Genomic DNA, 19,099 nt, shown 5'->3' with positions numbered 1-19,099 from the left:
CTGGAGTTTCTTTATCTATTGCTGCTGTAATGGGTGATTATAGAAGTCTAAAACTCTATTTTCAGGTAGAACCATGCTTTCACATCAGTAGCAAACTTCCCCAGGCTGCTATATGTGGCATCAAGCTGGTGTAGTGGGAATCTGCAATTTGTGCCAACATGAAGGACAGTCAGAGAATTTTTTACCCTTTCTTTGGTCAGGTTTATCTTCAGCTGTTGCTGCCCTTCTTATATGTTGTCTGCACCTAGCACAGGTCTCTCTGGTTTTCTGGAACAACGCTTCTGACATGCTGGTCTGTTTTCCTTTAATATGTTTTATAAACCTTAAGAACTAAAAGATAAAATGCAACTCTAGGTTTACCAACAGAAGGAAAATACAGCCTCTTTTTTACTTGCAGATAGTTCAAAGCACTCCTGAGCACAACAAAAAAATAAGAATTACACTGGGCACCTGGAAGAAGTTAACCCATAATAGATTTATTGTTTTTCTTACCTCTTCCATATAACAGACATCCTAGTTTTCTGGCATTTGAAGGGAGAAGCAACACAATCCAGAGAATTTTAAACTGCATATTACTATAGCCGATTGCTAGGCCTAATGGTTTTTATATGAGAGAAAAAGTTCATGTTTCCTCTTTTCATCTAAAAACAGAGTACCAGGATATTAATACAGGAAAATGGTGTCAGCGTAACTTTATCCATTAAATCCAGATAAGTGGCAAATATAATTTAAAAAATTATCTAATTTATATGCAAAAACATTCAATTTCACTCTTGTGTATTCATTCCCTGTATGTTCAGACGAAAAAATTAATATTAATGAAAAATCAATTGTTGAATGCTAAAGCAGGGAATAGCTCATATAGTTCTTCAGGTTTATTTCAGGCTAAGACTTATGAGATTTAAGCCATAGGCTTTTTTTTTTAAAACCTGTGCATTTTGAAAACATATCCATCTGAAGAGACACCTTTGTGTCTAGCACTGAAATGAAAAAGTCATTCCATTTATTACAAATAATTTTGTGTAACAGCTATGAGAATATTTAATTAAGATGCCAGTGTTCACAAATCTGAAAAATATAATCTTCCGGTAGGAAAAAAGATCTTTTGTTGCAGGCTTTAACTATTGGTAGAAGTCAGGAAAAATTTCCCCTCTGCATTACATTGAATAGCTGACTGTGTATGTAGGTTTTCTTGTTCTATGGAGCTTTAGATTTTGGCTGAAGACGGGTGAGAAGTGTGCATGAAGCTTCATCTATTCCGCTGATCTCTTCACTGTGCTCTGAGCTGTGGTGTTCTGCTGCTGGAGGTGACTGTGCACATGAGAATCTTTCCTTCCCACCTGTACTAACTTAGTGTCCTCTTTAAATGAGTTAATTCCCACTGCTTGCAAAGGAGCTTTTGAATAAGGAGCAATATTTAGAACCGCAGATTCTTCTTATGCAGCATATAATTTAATATCAGCTAGATAAATTATTAATTGCAAGTCTGCCATTTATCGCTGCACAGTGACTCAGCCTGCTCTAAGAGTAGATTGAACATACATCTTCATTACAGTTTCCCAGCTGCTTTTAACTTGGAGTTGGATCAGCATCTTCCACAGCTCCTCTAAATCTGCTTGTGTATAGCTGATTTACACCAGCTCTGTCACGGTGTGAGTGGGCTGATATTCTGATATTGTTACTGCTGTTAGCCAAAAACCAGTCAGACGAGGCATTTTTAATACCCCTTATCTCTGCCCAACAATGTCTAGCAGCTTGCTATTAAAAGTCACGATACCTCACTTACAGTACCGCTTGAAATGTTAGCAGTGCCGCTGCTGCAGAAACAAGGCTTCCTTCAACCTGCTTTGTTACAAATATTTCTGGTTTGGATGGCGTTAGACAACCTGATATTTCCTTTCAGTATCGCAAAGGAAGCGAAGTTTGCCAAGCTGACGTATGTGGGCACGAGCAGCAGAAAACCTTCCTCCTGCTCCCCATCCACGGAGTCAGGCACTGTTTGGTGTCAGCCGTGTGTCCTGGTTTCAGCTGGGATGTAGTTAACTGTCTTCCTAGTAGCTGGTAGGGTGCTATGTTTTGAGTTCAGTATGTGAAGAATGTTGATAACACTGACGTTTTCAGTTGTTGCTCAGTAGTGTTTAGACTAGAGTCAAGGATTTTTCAGCTTCTCATGCCCAGCCAGGGCACCTGACCCAAACTGGCCAACAGTGTATTCCATACCATGGGACGTCCCATCTAGTTTAGGAACTGGGAAGGGGGGGGCAGGGAATCGCCGCTGGGGGACTGGCTGGGGGTCAGTCAGCAGGTGGTGAGCAATTGCCCTGCGCATCATTTGTACATTCCAATCCTTTTATTACTACTGTTGTCATTTTATTAGTGTTATCATTATCATTATTAGTTTCTTCTTTTCTGTTCTATTAAACCGTTATTATCTCAACCCAGGAGTTTTACTTCTTTTCCTGATTTTCTCCCCCATCCCACTGGATGGGGGGGGAGTGAGTGAGCGGCTGCGTGGTGCTTAGTTGCTGGCTGGGGTTAAACCACGACACCGTGGAAGAGAGCTCTGCTTGTCGACGCTCTCTGGGGGGATTCAGCAATGCTGGGGACCGTCAGCCCCAGCCAGCGTTGCAGCTGAGAGGCGTGATGGTGGCATCTTTTCGGGCCTAGCTGTCGCAAGGGTGAGCCTTCCTAGCTGCCAGGGTGCCTTGCCGTGTTTGGGAAACGGTGACTGATATGCACAGTCTCTGTGCACCCCAAGAAAAGGGTGAGGGGCAAAGCCGGGAAGGCGGCAGGGGGGAGGGAAGGGAGGGGGCCCCTGAAGGAGAGAGCAGGCACGCATGGGAAGAGAGCAGAGATATGAGCGTCCAGGTGTCTCGCGTAAAGTGTAGGCATATGCAAAAATAGCAGTAATGTGGCTGGAGTAAGTATTGGTACCAGTCTGGCCACCACATGCAAGAGCGCAGCCTGTGCACACGAGTGGAGTTTACAGTCCGTTCTGCAGCTCGATCCATCGACGTGTGCTTCCCTCGGCTCCGCTAGTTTAAAGCCAGCTTGGTCTACTGACCTGAGCGGCGCTTCTGTATCCAAAATACAAGGTAAACATACAATAAAAACAGCAGTAAGAGGGAAAGCAGGGAGTTCCTTGGGTCAGGCACTGTTTGAAGGGTCAGAAATGGAAATGTTGAAATGTGATTTCCGCTGGCAGCCCTTACGTGTTGACACAGCTCCTTTGGGACAGTTCAGCATGCCTAAAGCTGTGCAGCCTAAAGGCTTGTCTGCCTGATGTTGGACTCTGTTCCCTGACAGACCTTGGGGCCAGGAAAAGAGGAAAATGCACAGTGCCAATAAACCCACTCGTATTTGTGATATTGATCAACTGCATGTCATCTTGAATTTGGGATGCACCCAGTGTGTGTAGTATGAATCCAATTATTCTTGGTGTTCTTTCTTAACAGGGAAACAGGTGAACACATACACAACATGAACTTGTTCCTCAGATAATGTTATAAATAACATCTTATCTTCTGAAGAATCTAATTTGATTTCTTTTTTAGACCAGATTTATAGTCATGTAGATCTTATTATAGTTATAACAGTGTTAAGTTCATGTAGCAGTTCTAGTTCACAGCTTTTGATGTTAAATGACCCAAAATACAGCATCATCATACACTAGAAAAGTGAATGTAAATACAATTTTATTTAATAATAAAGTATATGAATCTGAATATTTCAGGTTAGAGCACATAGACCAGTGGAATTAGGGATTATCCTGATCAATGAGTTGCTATTACATGCTCCTTTCTAGCTTGGTGAAATAGAATGAGATTTGTACAGCTTTTGGATTTTACAGGTGGTTTCATTATTCCTCCTTTATACCTAATATTAGTTATGTTAAGAAGTATTACAGTATTACTTTTAATATGTATAACATTATTGTTATTTCTAAAACAACATCCATGAGCATCCTCAGGAAAGCATTGATGTCTGGTGCCTTGCCAATTGTTTTTAATGATTTGTTTTTTGCAGCTTCGTTCCGCTGATGATTACCAAGCAAGCTTTCAGCATAAATTGTGTCCCTGGCTGGGGTGTACGCTACGGGCAATATATACTGCTCTTCGCATGTTAAAATAGCTATTAAGACTCAGATTTCCTAGTTTTGCAGAGCTGGTAAATGTTTCCTCTAAGTTTTGGTACTTTCTCTCTCAGGCGCTGAGGTTGCTTGCCAGTGCTGTTCCCTGGCCCCGTGAGGGCTGGCGTTGGACCGGAGGCGTCCGACTTCCCCAGGCATGCCGTGCCGGCGCTGAGGGTCGAACGCGAAAAGGAAGCCGTGGAGATCCTCATCGCACTGAGGTCAGCAGCTTGGAGGGAGACTTCTGTCAGGGGAAGCGGACTCGCTGCAAAGAGATCATGGCCTCCTCCCGACTAGTGGCGAGATCTAGAGATATTGCCAATGTCATGCAACGACTTCAAGGTAAGTGACTTGGGCTGGCGCTCTCTGCCATCCATTCGTAAATGGAGGTTCCTACTTTTTGCTGTAGTACACAGTCAGGATGCTATTTCTGAAGTTTAATAACTGTTCTAAACTTACCTACTGGAAAATATTTGTTGTACATCTGAAGGGCTCTGATTATATGAGTCCTTTGGTGTAGCATTAATAGTGGTGTTTAAAAGCAGCTGATACTATGAACGTGGATCCATGGGACGGGACTCTGAATTGAAGATTATGCGACTTTGGTTCTGTTTCCCCCACGTGACCTGATTGCGCATCAGTTTTCTCATAGAAAAGAGAATAGAAATTACATCTATCCTTGTCTCAGCCATGAAGTCTACAGGTAGATCCGCCCTACTGATAAACTAGTATTTATTAGTTGAGCAATACTTGCTGTCTCCAAATGAGAACTGTACCTTATTATAGCATTAAGCATTGAAGAATTCATAGGTCAAAGAGCTAATTATTAGTGCTGAAGTTGGTGACCTTTTAGCTAACATATCGCAGGATGTCTTTGCAATATTCATTGAGTATTCGTTATGGTTTTAAGTTCTTATAATAGAGCATTATTAAATGAAGTTTTTGTCTTTTTTAGAAGTTACTCACCTAAATGCTGCAGCTAAAAGCTTGCATTCAGAATATATGTTTTTGTTCAAATGATGGTATTGACTAGAAACAAATTGTCAGTGCTGCTGTAGGTTTCACTCCTGTTAACTTTTAAACTTGATCATAAATCCCTGAACTCTTACTTTCTTAACACGCCAGCTTTCACTGACTTCAGCAAAAGCTTGCATGCACAGAACCCTTGCTACCCCTTTCTGAATCTTCTAAATCTGGAAGCTTTATCTTCCCATGGCTTTTCCTTCCATTTATTGTTTTTCAGTTCAGGATATCTGAACTCAGCTTTCCAGCCACCAGCTACAACTAGCATGCATAATTTTCATGTAGCCTCAGTAGACAAATATAAGAATAAATAAAGATGCGGAGTCTGTCCTGTTTAGACCTGCTACAGCATTTCTCCAATTCCAAAATGCTTCTGTTTGATGTTTCTCAGCCTTTTATATGGTTATGATCTTTTTTCCTTGCTATTTTTATTTGTGTTTGCTAATTCTTAGGCTGCAATCTTGGACAACGGTTGTTCAAAGTGCTCACAAATATAGAGAGAGGGAATGTTCCCTGCCCAGACAATTTGTGGTTTAAACATTAGAAAAAGACACTCCAGGTAGACACAAATGAATGAGGGAGTGCAAGGGTACAGTGAGGCAACCTTGCTCACAGACCAGGCAGGGGTCTTAGTACACTGTGTGTGTGTGTATATATATATTTTTATATATATATTTATCAGTATACTATATATTTAAAAGAAGTCATGTTCTTAATAAGGATTCCGGAAAAAAAAAGAGATTTGAAGCAAGAAATGAGATAATTATGAAACTGTGAGACCTTCTAAAGAATATGAAGAAATGCATGCGAGAAATGGCAGAGGTGCTCGAAGGTTGTGGAGGCATATTGCAAAGGAAGGGATCAGGGAGCTGAGCTGTGTTCAGGGAGGATTATTCAGGCTGGTACTCTCAAGCAATGAGTAAGGAGGATGCTACAGGAGGAATTTACAGAGCATGTGGACTATTAATTATCAGACTGTTAGATACTAACTTTCTAAACATCTGTAAAGCTGTTGTTGACAAAATGGCTGTTCTGTTTATTTGTACTTTGTTTTTTTTACGTCATTGGTTTTCATTTTTATGTATTTTGCTCTGTTGTAATCTGATATATAGTTCAGTCTGCTATATGTTTGTGAGTTTTTTCTTTTTGGAAATTAAGCAAAAATAATTAAGTGAAGATATTTTAGAAGAAAATGTATGAACTAAATGCAAACTTGGCATTGCATATTAGTTTGAAGTCATACCTATAACTGGATTCTTTGCTTCTCAGATGAAGTCAGTTCAGCCTGGTATTGCTAGGGTCTGAGTTTAGCTGTAGAAGCACTACTTCAATAAATCACCTGTGCCAAGAGTGGAATGCTTGGAGCCTAAGTCTTTTTTTAGTCTGTAGTTCTGCATTATGGATGAACAAGCAATCTGCACTGCGACTACCTTAGCCCTTCTGAGTTGCTCTACCTTTCAGAATATAGTCAGCTGAAATAGGAGCAGGTATGGACATAGGAACACAGACATATTTCTTGGCACGTTTGCATGGCAGCCCAGAATCGGTGCAGTTGGAACTGGGTGCATAGTTCAAGGTGGAACTGACAGTATTTGCGGTGTAACAGGAACGGAGGTGGTTTGGGGGATCCTCAGTCAGTGCCGAGCAGCAGTTGTGCTTTAGAACATCTGCTTTTGTACCTGGCTGTACGCTGAGGCAGGAGAGTCCTTCTGGTGTGACACTGTCAGAGTGCTGCAAGATAGATGTCAGTGATGGGAATTTGTCGACATTGAAGGAGAGAGGTGAAGCAAGCTGTGCTCCCTCCTCCACATTGTTGTCTCACATTTACCTCGCAGGTTTTCAGTAAGTTTGTGGAGGGAGAGTGTAGGAAAGACCAGAAAAATGCCACTCTTCACTGGGATTCTCAACACCAGTTTTGAAATCTCTGCTATACATACTGTAAGTGTATGCAATTAAATCAGCTTTCCTAAAAACTGTCAGAGAGCAACAAGGTTGGTTCTGGTGTTGGTTTTTTATTGTTTGGTTTTGGTTTTTTTTTTAATATAAAAAAGTTTCCAGCCACTTTCCTTTGGTGATTATGACATTTGCAATGCACTCTGTAAATGTTACAGAGTTTTCAAAGAAGACTGTGTATCACTTGGGACAAACAATCATAAAGATGTGCAGTGTGCTGGGCTGTGGGTTTGTATGCAAGTGTATATACAACCTGTCTTATCCCATGGTGCCCAGGCAAAGGCTTGTTGCAATATTGCTCTCTCTGCCCAGAAGAATGGAGGATCTACTCCTTTAGGCCAGGCCAGGCAGGGCGCAGGAGAGAGGTGGGCACCGAGAATAGATTTACCATCTCTCACTTCATCATCCCTGTCATCCTAATAAAAATTGAGACAGAGGGCTATTCATTATAGCTCCATCTGCACTCAAGGGAGAGAGATGGGCCTCTCCAGAAGGAGTATGATCCCTTGCCACTTTAATTTTAATTAATAAGTGTATGGTTTTGAAGCAAAAATCCTTCCTATTATATTTTAATTCTGGGAATTTTATAACATATATAATAGGCAAAAGTTGCAGAAAGAAGTGGCCTTACCACTTTAAATGGAGAGAGAGGAGGTGTCTCTGAGGAAAGGTTAATCATAATCGGAAAGGTAGGTATAAATCCACAGAAGTCATAGTTGCCCTCTATCTCACTCTTTTGCTAGACACATACCCTTAGCTGCACGTGGCATCTTTCCCCTAGCTTCGGCTTACGGCTTAACCTTCCCTTGGCGCTCGCTCCAACGGTGCTGCCCTGCTCGGTGCTCCGGGGCTGCCAGCTCCATCCCGCCTGGGTCAAGCAAGTCAGGCTTTCAGGTACTTAAATGGTGGCGAGACTACTACAGGAGCTAATGCAACCTAAGGCAGGTGTTTAAGAAGGGTGTAATTAATTTTCTTGAAGTGCCTATCTCTCCTCATTGGCTGCAGAGAGAGATGAGAGAATAGAGAGATGACACCTGATTTTTTTCATTGCTGAATTTAAGCATGAGGAACCCATCCTCATGGTACTACAAATGAACTGATGACATCCTTTCATGTAATGGTCTTTGCATAATTTATTCCTTGCTAGAACATTTCAAGGTTTTCTACACTACCTTATGCTTCCTAGTTTACTTTTTCATATTATAAAAGCACTCACAAAACCTGAGCAGAACTGGTGTACACCACCGATTTGAGTTATGTTTCTGGGATAGTCTTTGGGATTACTCAGGGCATTAAATGCCAGTTGGCACAAAAGCACTGCTCCTCAGCCTATAGGAAGTGCAAGTTTCGCTAACGATATAGCTGGTCATACACTAAAGATTCTTATAGCATTTTTAGTAGCTGCAAAAATCAAAGCAAGAGGTGCTGGAAAACAAGCTAGTAAACCTCTTATGTCTTTGTAATCTCTGCCATCATAAAATTCAGTCTTTTCCGTAAGTACTACACAGTTACAAGCGAACTGCAGTCATGCTCATGCTGTTTTGAAAAAAAAAAAAAAAGGTAAAAAAAAAAGTGTCCCATTCTTCTGGACCTTGTCACTCCTGCATGTGACTTGCTCTTACTGGCTTGTGAGGTGACGTTGAACAGTCATTGTATCATACTAGTCCTGCAGGCTTTTCTCATTCCCACTTTTCCCTCCCTCTATTTGTTTCCTCCAATTTCTCATTTAGTTTTCTGTGCTGGGTAGAGATTCTTCTGAGTGGCATTGTCTTCATTATTGGGTAGTCCATTTAGTCAAGCAGGACATTTTTGTCTGTATCTATAGTGGGTCACAAAAATTCAGTCTGCATTACAATCCTAACATATATGCCACCTCAATTAAGTTGCTCTGGTATCACTGATATTTTGAGACTGTACACCCCAGAACTGGTTTTACTGAATGGGGTTAAAATGGATAACAAAGTACAGCAATTTAAACAATATAATGTTGCAAGACAATCACTTTGTTGCCTTAAAAACCCTCTACCAATTATATGAAAGCATAAAAAATGTCTTCTCAATCTTCTATTTGGTTCTGGGTTGCACCACTGTTCTTATTAGGCTCTTAAACTCATTTTGGCTTGTGGGTGTTTTGGGCTTTTGTAAGCTCCCTGTAGAGACACTTCATTGTGTAGGAAAAGCTATGGTGGGAAAGCAAGCAATGTGGTCATTCATGAAGACCCACTACGATGGGAAGGAGCCATAGTTCTAGTCACCCTCATACACTCCTGAAAAGCTTCCACACACAGGTCAAATGAGCTTAAAGTCCACTCCTTGTTTTATGTAAAGTTACCTACAACTGAGTATCATCTGTGATTTTAATGCCTTCCTTATATTAGCACTATTCACAGAATGCTGGGAGTTGATTTTCTTCTGGATCGTCCTTACTTCCGCCTCTCCTCTCCCCCTTAAGTTTGGGCTCTTTTTCTTCCTTTTACATCCTAGCGTTTCTTTTCCATACGATGCTAGCAGTAGCCATTAACCAAACAGTGGATTTTTTTTTTTTTCTGGTTAGCTGGTAGGCACTTTGTTAATATGTACCTTCATCAGCATTTTCCTTTGGTTGTTTTCTCTCTAAGTCAACAGTGCCAAGAGCCACAGTTTAACATTAAGCTAAGGTGATTTAACAGATACTTGCTGTTGAAAGCTACCTTGCTTCACTGCGTGCATGTTCCTAGCTTTCTTTCCACTAGTGCTCTTCCTCCTCTTACCTTAGACCTGAACCAGCTGAAACTTGGTTTGTAGAGGTCAGATGAGCTCCTGGCAAAAAGGCAAGTCATAGGGTCTCCACTTTCAGTACTGTTCACCATTTTATCGTCTGCAAAATCAAACTGCAAGATCACATTTGTAAATGTGAGCAAAATTGAAAAGGTGTGCTCGGTCAGGAAGGGCATGCTGCACAGCTTGCACAGTTGAGTTTTACCCCCAGGTCACACATACTACCGTGGTTAAGGCTTCGTTCTGTCTAGTTTGCAGGCGTATACTGGTTCCATGTAGTCCTGCTGGTGCGGCCCTTTCTTTGCAATCTTTCACGCTCTGAAATGTCCCACCTCAATTCCTGCAGCTTCCTTGCATCTAGAAGATTCTTGAGTTGCAAAAGATGCCAGTGTACGTTATTAGTGTGTCAGGTGAGCAAGTCTTGTGACTAAGGCAATTCATTACCCATTGGCAGTGCATTAAGGGAAAATATACTCCTTTGACTCTATTGAACCTGTAGAGTATATGACCTGAAGGCCAAGTAAATCTAAATGATGAATTGGGAATCTGAATAACACTACAGCCCACGTGTTACTTAACAGGAGGAATTCAAGCAGGATTTCTTTTTTTTTTTTAGTGTGAGAAAATGTAAGTTAATATTATTTCAGAACAAAATATTGAATTATAAGATTTATGCATGAAAGTCAGGACAGCTGGAAAAAACATCATAGCTGGAAAGAAAACCATTAAACAGTAAAAAAGAAAAAGAGATCGAGTGTATTCATTTGTTACAACAAAAACATGTGAAAGGCCTAGGCTGCAGCCAGGGATATTCAGGTTAAATATTAGTTAACATTGGATAAGGAAAGTTGCTAAGGCTAGCTGCAAAATAACCATTGGTAGAAGTATTTAATTCTGGTTTATGCATATGGAGACAAGTCCTGTGAGAATCCAGTTCAGATTTCTTCTGACCTGGGTAACTGATAGTAATAATCTGATGCATTGCCGGCAAAGGTAAGTTCTGAGCTACCTGCAGGTATTGCAAAAACACAGGGGAAAGGATACAGTCAAAACATTTCACTAGTAGCACAGATGACTAAAGTATGCACTGAATTCTAGGTATCATGTTGTATTAGAATGTTTCATCATATAGACCAATAAGTATCTCAGTGAAAAGAACCTTTTTTTTTTTTTTTTTTTTTTTTTTTTGACTGCAGTTAGCTTTCATTTTGTGTTCTCCTCAATGAGAACACAGTCCTGGGGCAGTTCGTGCAATGCAGCATTTGTTTTAGTGAAGTGTGGCCCTATTTTTTTATTTTTAGAGTTTTTTTCTTTGTTAACAAATTCCAAGTTAGTGATCTAAAATACTTTTTTAAAATTTATTTCAATATTGCCACCTCATTGCTTAGACTTTTCTACTGCTTTTTCTCCCAGAATTAATAATGCAATGTAAATCAACATATTCCTACTTACCTTTTTTTTTTTCTTGCTTGCACTTTTGGTGATCACAGCACAGTTCTCACAGGTTGGTAAACTAATCTGTGCTCCTCTTTCCAGTTGGTTGATGGTCAACCAGGATACAAAGCACTAAAGATCACACAGGTGGTATAAATGACAAACATGTATTTACATTTGAGTTGCTATTTAAGAAAAATCAACATATTTTTTTCAATTTTCATCTGGGATAAAGTATATATTTAGGACAGAAAATGGTTGACATGGTAGTGTCTCACACCAAGATTGCTTTCGTTTGGTTCTGGAGGAACACAGATCAAAAATTGAAATTCTTCTCATATGCTACTATTAAAACACTGAGGACAAGATTCATTACACAAAATGCAGGAGGCAAGTGCAAGAAGCAAATCTTCCTTGGATTGTTTTAAAGACAGTAGTTAAAAATGGTGCTTCTGAAATATAGTGGGTATTCAAAATATGTCAGGCGAGTTGTGTTTCATACGAACCTGTCTTCAGCAGCTCCACTCCACTCAGTCTAGTGCGACAAGCTCGTATGTAGGCATCCACACCACAGCTGTTGAACACTGGTTGTGTTAAATCCCTGTCCAACGCTCAGAAACAGTTTTCAGTTAAGACTCTATCTTAAAATAACATCTGCCACGTTTGTTACTAGTGTGAAAGGGGTGATATTTCAAGAAGTCTAAATAGGAACAATTATGTGTCAGTTTTGAGGGTTTAGTGAAGATAAAGATTTTGAGAAGGAAAATATTATAGTGATGAGTATTTTTGAGAGCACCCCCTCTCTTCTTCTTCTGACAGGCTGCTAGACAGACAGTTATTTTAGTAATAGCGTTGGGTTGGGGGTATCGGGAAGCAGAATGTCTTCAAAGTGTTATGATGTCAGGTTTTTCTGTGCAGGTTTGACATTTGTCATTTGTCTGTTTTGTGGCATCTAATTAATATCCTGTTTATATTAGCGTATACTGCAGGCTTGAAAAATTAAACTTTATCTTCTCCCAGCTGTGTATCTTCCTACAATATATCTTGTACATTTTGGTGTATTATTAAATTTGACCATAGCAAATTGTCATCATCATAAATAACCCTCTCTTTCGGAATGCCACCTCTCATTTTTTAATACTAGAGGAACTGAACATTGCAGGAGGACATGTCTCTTGTCCCTAGTTACTAATTAATAAGCATTAAAATAGTTTTGTAGAGGAACTATTCCTGGTCATGCTTGTATACTGACGTAGAGGCTTCTGTAGTATAAAGCCAAAGTATTTTGGTGAGAAAGTTCTACTGTTTTCCTGTAATCCTGTTTTGCCCTTTTGTGGAAACCAGAAGCTTCACCACCTTTAATTATCGGGATGATAATATACTTTAGAGGGTATATTTGCAGGCAGATAAAACACACAGATAAAAAATAACACCTAACAATTATTAGTAATTTATTCCACAGACTATTTCTAGAATGCAGTTTTTATTTTGCAGTTTAGACTTCATTTGCTTAAAAATATCCTAGTTTCTCTCACAAAGCTTTTCCTTGTGAGTCATATCACAGAATTCTAATTTTAGACTCACACTGAGGTTTTTTAGATGGCAGTCATATGTATCCAAGTGAATCGTCTATTACTGCGTGCAAGAAAACAGGCTACTTGTTCTGTCTTTCATCTAAGATGACATGGAGCCTTATGGGGGAAGTGTCAACAACCTATTAAGAATCCAACAGTCTATTTGAAAAAGAAGAAAAAAAGAAAAAAACAAGAAAAAAACCCAACAAACCAAACCACCCCCCCCACCCCCCCCCCCCCCAGCTCTTTGGAATTTATTTCTCCATGGAAAACTAAGAAGACATGTTTGAAATATATTGCAGGAAGTTATAACTGATTACTTAATTGCACAACTAATGTTTATATTCAAATTTTGGTTGCTTTTTTGGGGGGGTGTATGTTTTATTTTTCTCATTTGTTAGTAGACTTTAATTTGGGGCCGGTCCACACATAATTTTTTTTTCAGAAGATGTGTAAAGGCACTAAGGCTAATTGTAAAAGCTAGCCTCCACCCTGTCCATTGAACCAGATCCTGATTTATTTTGGGTTCCCAGTGATTATTTTAATTCAATGTCAGAACTGTTAGGGAACTAGTAGAATAGCATCCTGATGTTTCGGGGTAAGTAACCTCCAGGTAAGCGTGGACGAAGGAGCAATGCCGAGTTACTGCACGGTGAGGATGGTTTCTTTTGGGCTCCAGCCCAGCCCCGGCGCAGCCTGCCGGAGGCCAAGAGCCCACACCTCAGCCTGCTCTCCCCTCTCGCTCCGGTTTATCTGTCTTTCATGCTTTCCCTGCTGAGGAGTCATCGTTGTTAACATAGAGCATTGTGAAATGTCGTTTTGAGTTTCATTACATGGAGCGTAAAAGTTAATATATTAAGCGACATAATCTGTGAAGCTTCTTTTACTGTAATTTCACTAGATTTTATGTAATTACATTTCAGTATTTGTTACATAGTCGTTAGTACTTTTAAGAGGATTATGCCCTCGCTGATGCACATTGGTTTAAGTGTCTATGGAGAACGTATGTAATCTCTTTATAGCAGTTAGGCTTGTGACACAAACCTGCAAAACCTATGAATCTCCAAGCTAAAGACTGTCATTGTATTCACCCTGATAGGAGATACATCTGGAACATTTAATAACATCTTGTATCTACGTAGCTGTTGCTGCAGAAAGAGAGTTACAATTTAATTTACCCAAATCGCTGAGTTTCTTTTTAGCTATTCGAGTATCATTCCCAGGGAAACTTCATCATCCCTTTACAGAGATGCCGAAGGCCTGTACAAATGTGGTATGCTGTTCCCATGCTTTCTGCACCTTATTTGTATAGGCCAGCTGCATAGGCTGTCATGCCTCCACCAGCTTGCTTGGAGGTTATCGTTGGCATACTTGGAGAGGTACAGCTTCTTGACCATATAGTGCAAGGACCGTGCATCGGTGTGGACTTTCTGCACCTCTTTACTCAAGGCGCTATTGCGAGAAAGCCGCTCACTTCCAGACCTTGTGAATGCAGCAGCTGTTCTGTAAAGGCTTTATCTTAAGCTCATTAAAACAAAGGAAAAATCTTCTTTCCATAAGGTGAAGGGAATGAACTGTAACAGCGGTAGTAGATGAAGAGTATTACTGTTAGCTTTCCGGTCTTGGAGGGGAAAAAACCCACCTTATGTACAAGATCACAGTATTCAAGAAGATATGAGGCCAAGCCAGTGTAGCAAAGCAAAGCAAAATATTTACTTGCTTATAATGCCTAATAGATGAAAAAAAGAAGAAAGGAAAAAGCTCACTTAGGAATGGAGACTGCAGTCTTCAGACTTGACTGTTGCTAAGAAATGATGGTTATTTGCGGTAAATTCAGGTTTTGGACTGTGCTTTCATTCTCCCGAGGAAATAAAAGTAAATCATTATTACAGTTGAGCTTGTGTAAAGGCCCATCTCTTCATTCTGTTTGTTTTGGGCAGGGTTCCTATTTTATTGTCTCATTTGCCAAGATGTCTTTAGGCTTTTCCAGGTTCAAGTGGTGCAGCCATTCCTGGTACTGAGTCAGAACTGAGACTGCAAACTGACACTTGCTTGGTAGAGAGTTGCAGATAATAGCCGAATTTTCTCTCGTACTTGACTCCTGTTAATAACAACGACAAAAAACCCCCACCTGTTTAGGTCCACTGGGTAGTCCAGAAACACTACGTGGTTTTTCAGGAGAGAATGGAGAATCAGCATCACCAGTTACGACAGTTATGAGCTACTAAGCCAGTCACTGTACCGGCCTAATCGTTCTCTGTTGTTAGTCGGATTGGCTACCTACTCGAGTGCTGTTTTGCAGCCTGGATGCTGCTGTTCCATTCACACATGGGTGAAGCTGGTGGACCTTGTTACAGTGAGGAGGACAAGAAATACCTTTTAATGGAAGTCACAAAGCTTGTGCTCCCATCCAAATGAGGAGAGAAATGTTTGGGAGTGGACCCTTTGTTGAGCTTTGCAGCCCAGCTGGCGTTTTTCCCCCAGTGGAGCACATTGTCAGAGAACCTCAGGCCATGCTGGGGTGAGGGGATGCTTAAGGAAGCCGAAAGTCAAGCTTGTGGGCAGGAGAGACAGTTGAGACTATCCAATGATCAATCACAAATCCGTGAAAAAGCAAATGTGATCAAGCCGCCGTGTTAGCAGAAGTCTTCTGGGCATAAAGGTTTGTTAGCAGATGTGAGTTGCAGTAATAAAACATGGATAATCATACCGTGGTTTGAGACTGATTAGACAGGACACAAGGCTAATTAACCTGGATTTCTGGCTGCTTTGCATTACTGAAGTTGTGCAATGCAGGAAGAACAAGATTTGAAAAGGCATTTGGGTACCTAGAGATAGATATCGTCATAAAAAGGCATGATGTGTATTTTTTTGTACTTCTTTAGGTGTCTGTCTTCAAAGATTTAAGTATTCTATAATCTGATCCATAAACATACAAATAAAGTGGATTAAAAATCTTCAATGGTATTAGCATTCAGAAATCAGAAATCTGTAAATATATTTAGTACCCTCAATGTAGTTAATATTTCTAAACCTAGATACTTAGTTATCAGCAGTTGTGAGCTGAGTCAGTGGGCTATCCTGGAATTACTAATTTTGTTCTTTAGTGCCATGTCCACAAAAGTGAAGCCATGTGACAACCTTGTTTACATTTCTAAAAAACATATCCATCCTACCAAAACCCAGTAGCCATAATGAAAGATTGGAATGCTGCTTTTTGATTCAAATTAAACCTTTTTTGAATACAGGGCTCTGACTCTTACTGTGAAGCTTCTGCTTTCTGCTTCCCAAAGAGACAGAAGTTCATTTTGGGTTTTTACTGGCTGACTGACTCTCTCAGGAGCAGAAAATCTGCTGCTTCTCCATCGCAATGTGTCGTGGAAGGGAGAAGACTTTAGCTGTATAATCTTCTTTCTTGGTCTTGCTTTCCAGAATCGCCTTTTGTTTGGATGCTTTGGTGAGCTTGTACACAGCCTTGTTGCGTAATTCTTCTTTCATAATCCTGAGCCTGCCTTTTCATTTGTGTGGTTACTAAGAAAGCTGGAGGTGTGACCAACTGCCAGAAGTGATTTGATTAAATAAAAGGAATCACGAACAGTTAATTGTTGTGTTTACATCTAGTTTCTAAGAGACTAATAGTTCATGCTTACTGTCTCTGTGTGTTTGTATTTGAGATCTTGGGCACATTTAAATCCTGTCTTCCCTGGGGAAACTTGTGCCTGCACAAAAAAATTATAATTCATATTTATATTTATCAGTCAGAAGTCTTCAGGTTTGAATAGGAAATTACAAACATTTATGAATGAGATTAGATAATGGTATGTCATTGTGCTAATTCTTAAGTAGTCAAGGATGTTTTTCTAATTTTTTTTTTCATTGTTGGATTTTGAAAGAGGTATGCAAATACCTAATGAAGTAGCACATTTTGACCTGTGATGGTGGCAAGGATAGTTAGTGTCACTTTCCAGATGGGAATTGGAACAGAGGAAGGTCTCATTGTCACCCACTGCTATGAAAATGTAGGATGAAACGTGGCCTTTACTGCAGTCAGGAAGAATAAATTGGTTCCTAAAACTCTAGTACCAGCTTGGATCTAGAAATCAGGTGCACATCTATCTACCACTAGAAATCAGGTACACATGTACCTACCAGTAGCTACTAATAGCTATTTCTGTTTATTATTAATAGCTGGTTGTTCCTATTGAAGGCCCAAAATAGTGGGAACTGTGTCATCAGGAATAGGAAGTAGCTTGAAATTTGGCTTAAAAATGGCAACTTAGACATTCAGCAGAACATTTGAAGAGTCAATTTATTCTTGGCATAGTTAAAATGGCAAATCTCATAGTAATATAAATAAAATAATAAATATAAATATGCATAAATATGCAGCTATTTAAAACAACAGGCATGACAATACAGTGATTGTTTTCCAACTGAAACGCAAACTGCCAGCAGATCTGTATTCTGAATGAGACCAAATCTGGAATCTATGCCATTTCTCTTACAGAGTTCAGTGACATAGTTAATTAACATAACATTAGTGCCAGTGGTTAAGGAGCTCTGGTTGTTCTCACAGGCTTATGATGAAGTTTAAAAGTATCAAGCTGAATTATGGTAATGTCACAGGTAAAGCAAAAGAAAGATATAAACAGATTTACATGAAAATGTGTATTGAGCTTCCTTTGTAGGGAAAGAAAAGATTGGAGTCGATTGATCAAAATTCTGGACACTTAGCTACTTCTTGTTGCCAGAGGAGAATGTGTAAAGCACAGAAATCAGAGCCGAGTGGAAGATTAAATGGCCTTAAAGAGAAAAAGCCCATTTCACAAAAAACCAAAACAAAACAACAAAAAAAACCAAACAAAAAATCTTTTAATGCTTTCTTTGCATCTACCAGCAAGATAAACTTGTAATTGGAAGTTAGGTAAAAAGCTATGAATAATGTTTTCAAGGAAACAGAACAAACTAACATGTAAGAATACACACAGAAGTGAAAGAAAAAGTGAAATGAAAGTAAAAGGAACCCATATAGTCTTCTGATAGGTAGAAATGTTGAAAAAAATTAGTGAGGAAGGGAAATTGGATATCAAGAACATTAATGACATTGCCTTGAAAAAATGTAAATGGAGAAAGAAGCTGCTTTACATCTCTAAACATAAAAAATACATGGCAAGAGTTTTAACTGTATTATTGGTTGTGAACCGTCTCGGTCTCAATCAACATCTAAGAGCATGTTTGCCCTAAGGTTTGGTTTTATTCTAGTAGTTTATTGTGGAGGCACTGTACAACATCTGCTAGCAAAAGTCATACTTGCATTCCTCTGAGGACCCACATCAGTGAGAAGTCAAACCTAGATTTCTGACTCTGGTCTCAGTATTCTGTTTCAAAATCGTTGCAGTCAAAAAGGAGAAGTCTTTTGTCTAAATTAGTAAATTCAGTTCTGAGTACAATCAAAATGTCTATACCATTGTTACTTGCTTGCTCCCTATCAGGATTTGACTGTTTGCTAATTACTGGGTGATGGGTGGATGCTGGGTCGTGCGTCCTTGATCCTGCAGCATTCTCTTGCACTTGCTCTGGTGGTGAGTTCTGAATTATACAATGAGAGCTGTTCATTGGTCTGTTATAAAGAAGTACCTCCATTTCTTCTCCCTTCCTGATAAAGGCGCATTGTTTTCTAGGTCATTACTTCAGTTTCCAAATAATTTGAATCCCTGAGTCTGTGTAATTGGACTAGTTTCAGACTAGTCAATTGTTACCTTCTGGTTTTCTTTGGCCTCTTTTACTAAAACTTATGGCTTGGATTCCTTTACACTTTAAAAACTTCCAATTTCATTACATCTTTTACTAATAATTGACTTAGATACATATGCAGTGTGATACACTCATCTTATTTTAGTATTATCTAAATTTCAACATTTTTTATCTTTTTGCTGCAGAACAAGAAAGAATTAAAAGCTTGTTAATAGCCGATATTTGCATATAATTTAGACTGTGCAGTGGTTATTGGTTCGGATTTATTTTTAGGTGTTTTCATCTAGATTTATAGGCATTGTCATCTAGGTTTATATTCTGGCATAGAAACATTTATCTTGAGATGCTGAGATCTAAAGATACAACTCAATAGCTTGTCACTGAGAGCCATATGCTTCATTTACATGACCTCTTTCGTTCTGTCTCAAACCAGTGGTACAGGATGCTGATCATCTGTTCTCCAGAAATCTTTTTT

General features: G+C 39.6%; 1 protein-coding gene across 2 annotated transcripts in view; it reads left to right on the top strand.

The window, feature by feature from the left end:
- Positions 1-19,099, top strand: part of SYNE1 (spectrin repeat containing nuclear envelope protein 1) — a 321,099-nt gene that overhangs the window by 6,010 nt on the left and 295,990 nt on the right. For both annotated transcript variants that reach the window (XM_069787028.1, XM_069787027.1), the window contains exon 2: positions 4,207-4,471. In XM_069787028.1, the coding sequence (XP_069643129.1) occupies positions 4,408-4,471 (64 nt within the window). In that variant the 5' untranslated portion in view covers positions 4,207-4,407. The remainder of the gene's footprint in view (positions 1-4,206; positions 4,472-19,099) is intronic.

This window comes from Haliaeetus albicilla, chromosome 7 (assembly GCF_947461875.1).
Source record: "Haliaeetus albicilla chromosome 7, bHalAlb1.1, whole genome shotgun sequence".
In the NCBI taxonomy this organism is placed as follows: Eukaryota; Metazoa; Chordata; class Aves; order Accipitriformes; family Accipitridae; genus Haliaeetus; species Haliaeetus albicilla.
Note: the sequence above shows the minus strand (reverse complement) of the source record. Positions and strands in the feature narration are given on the sequence as shown.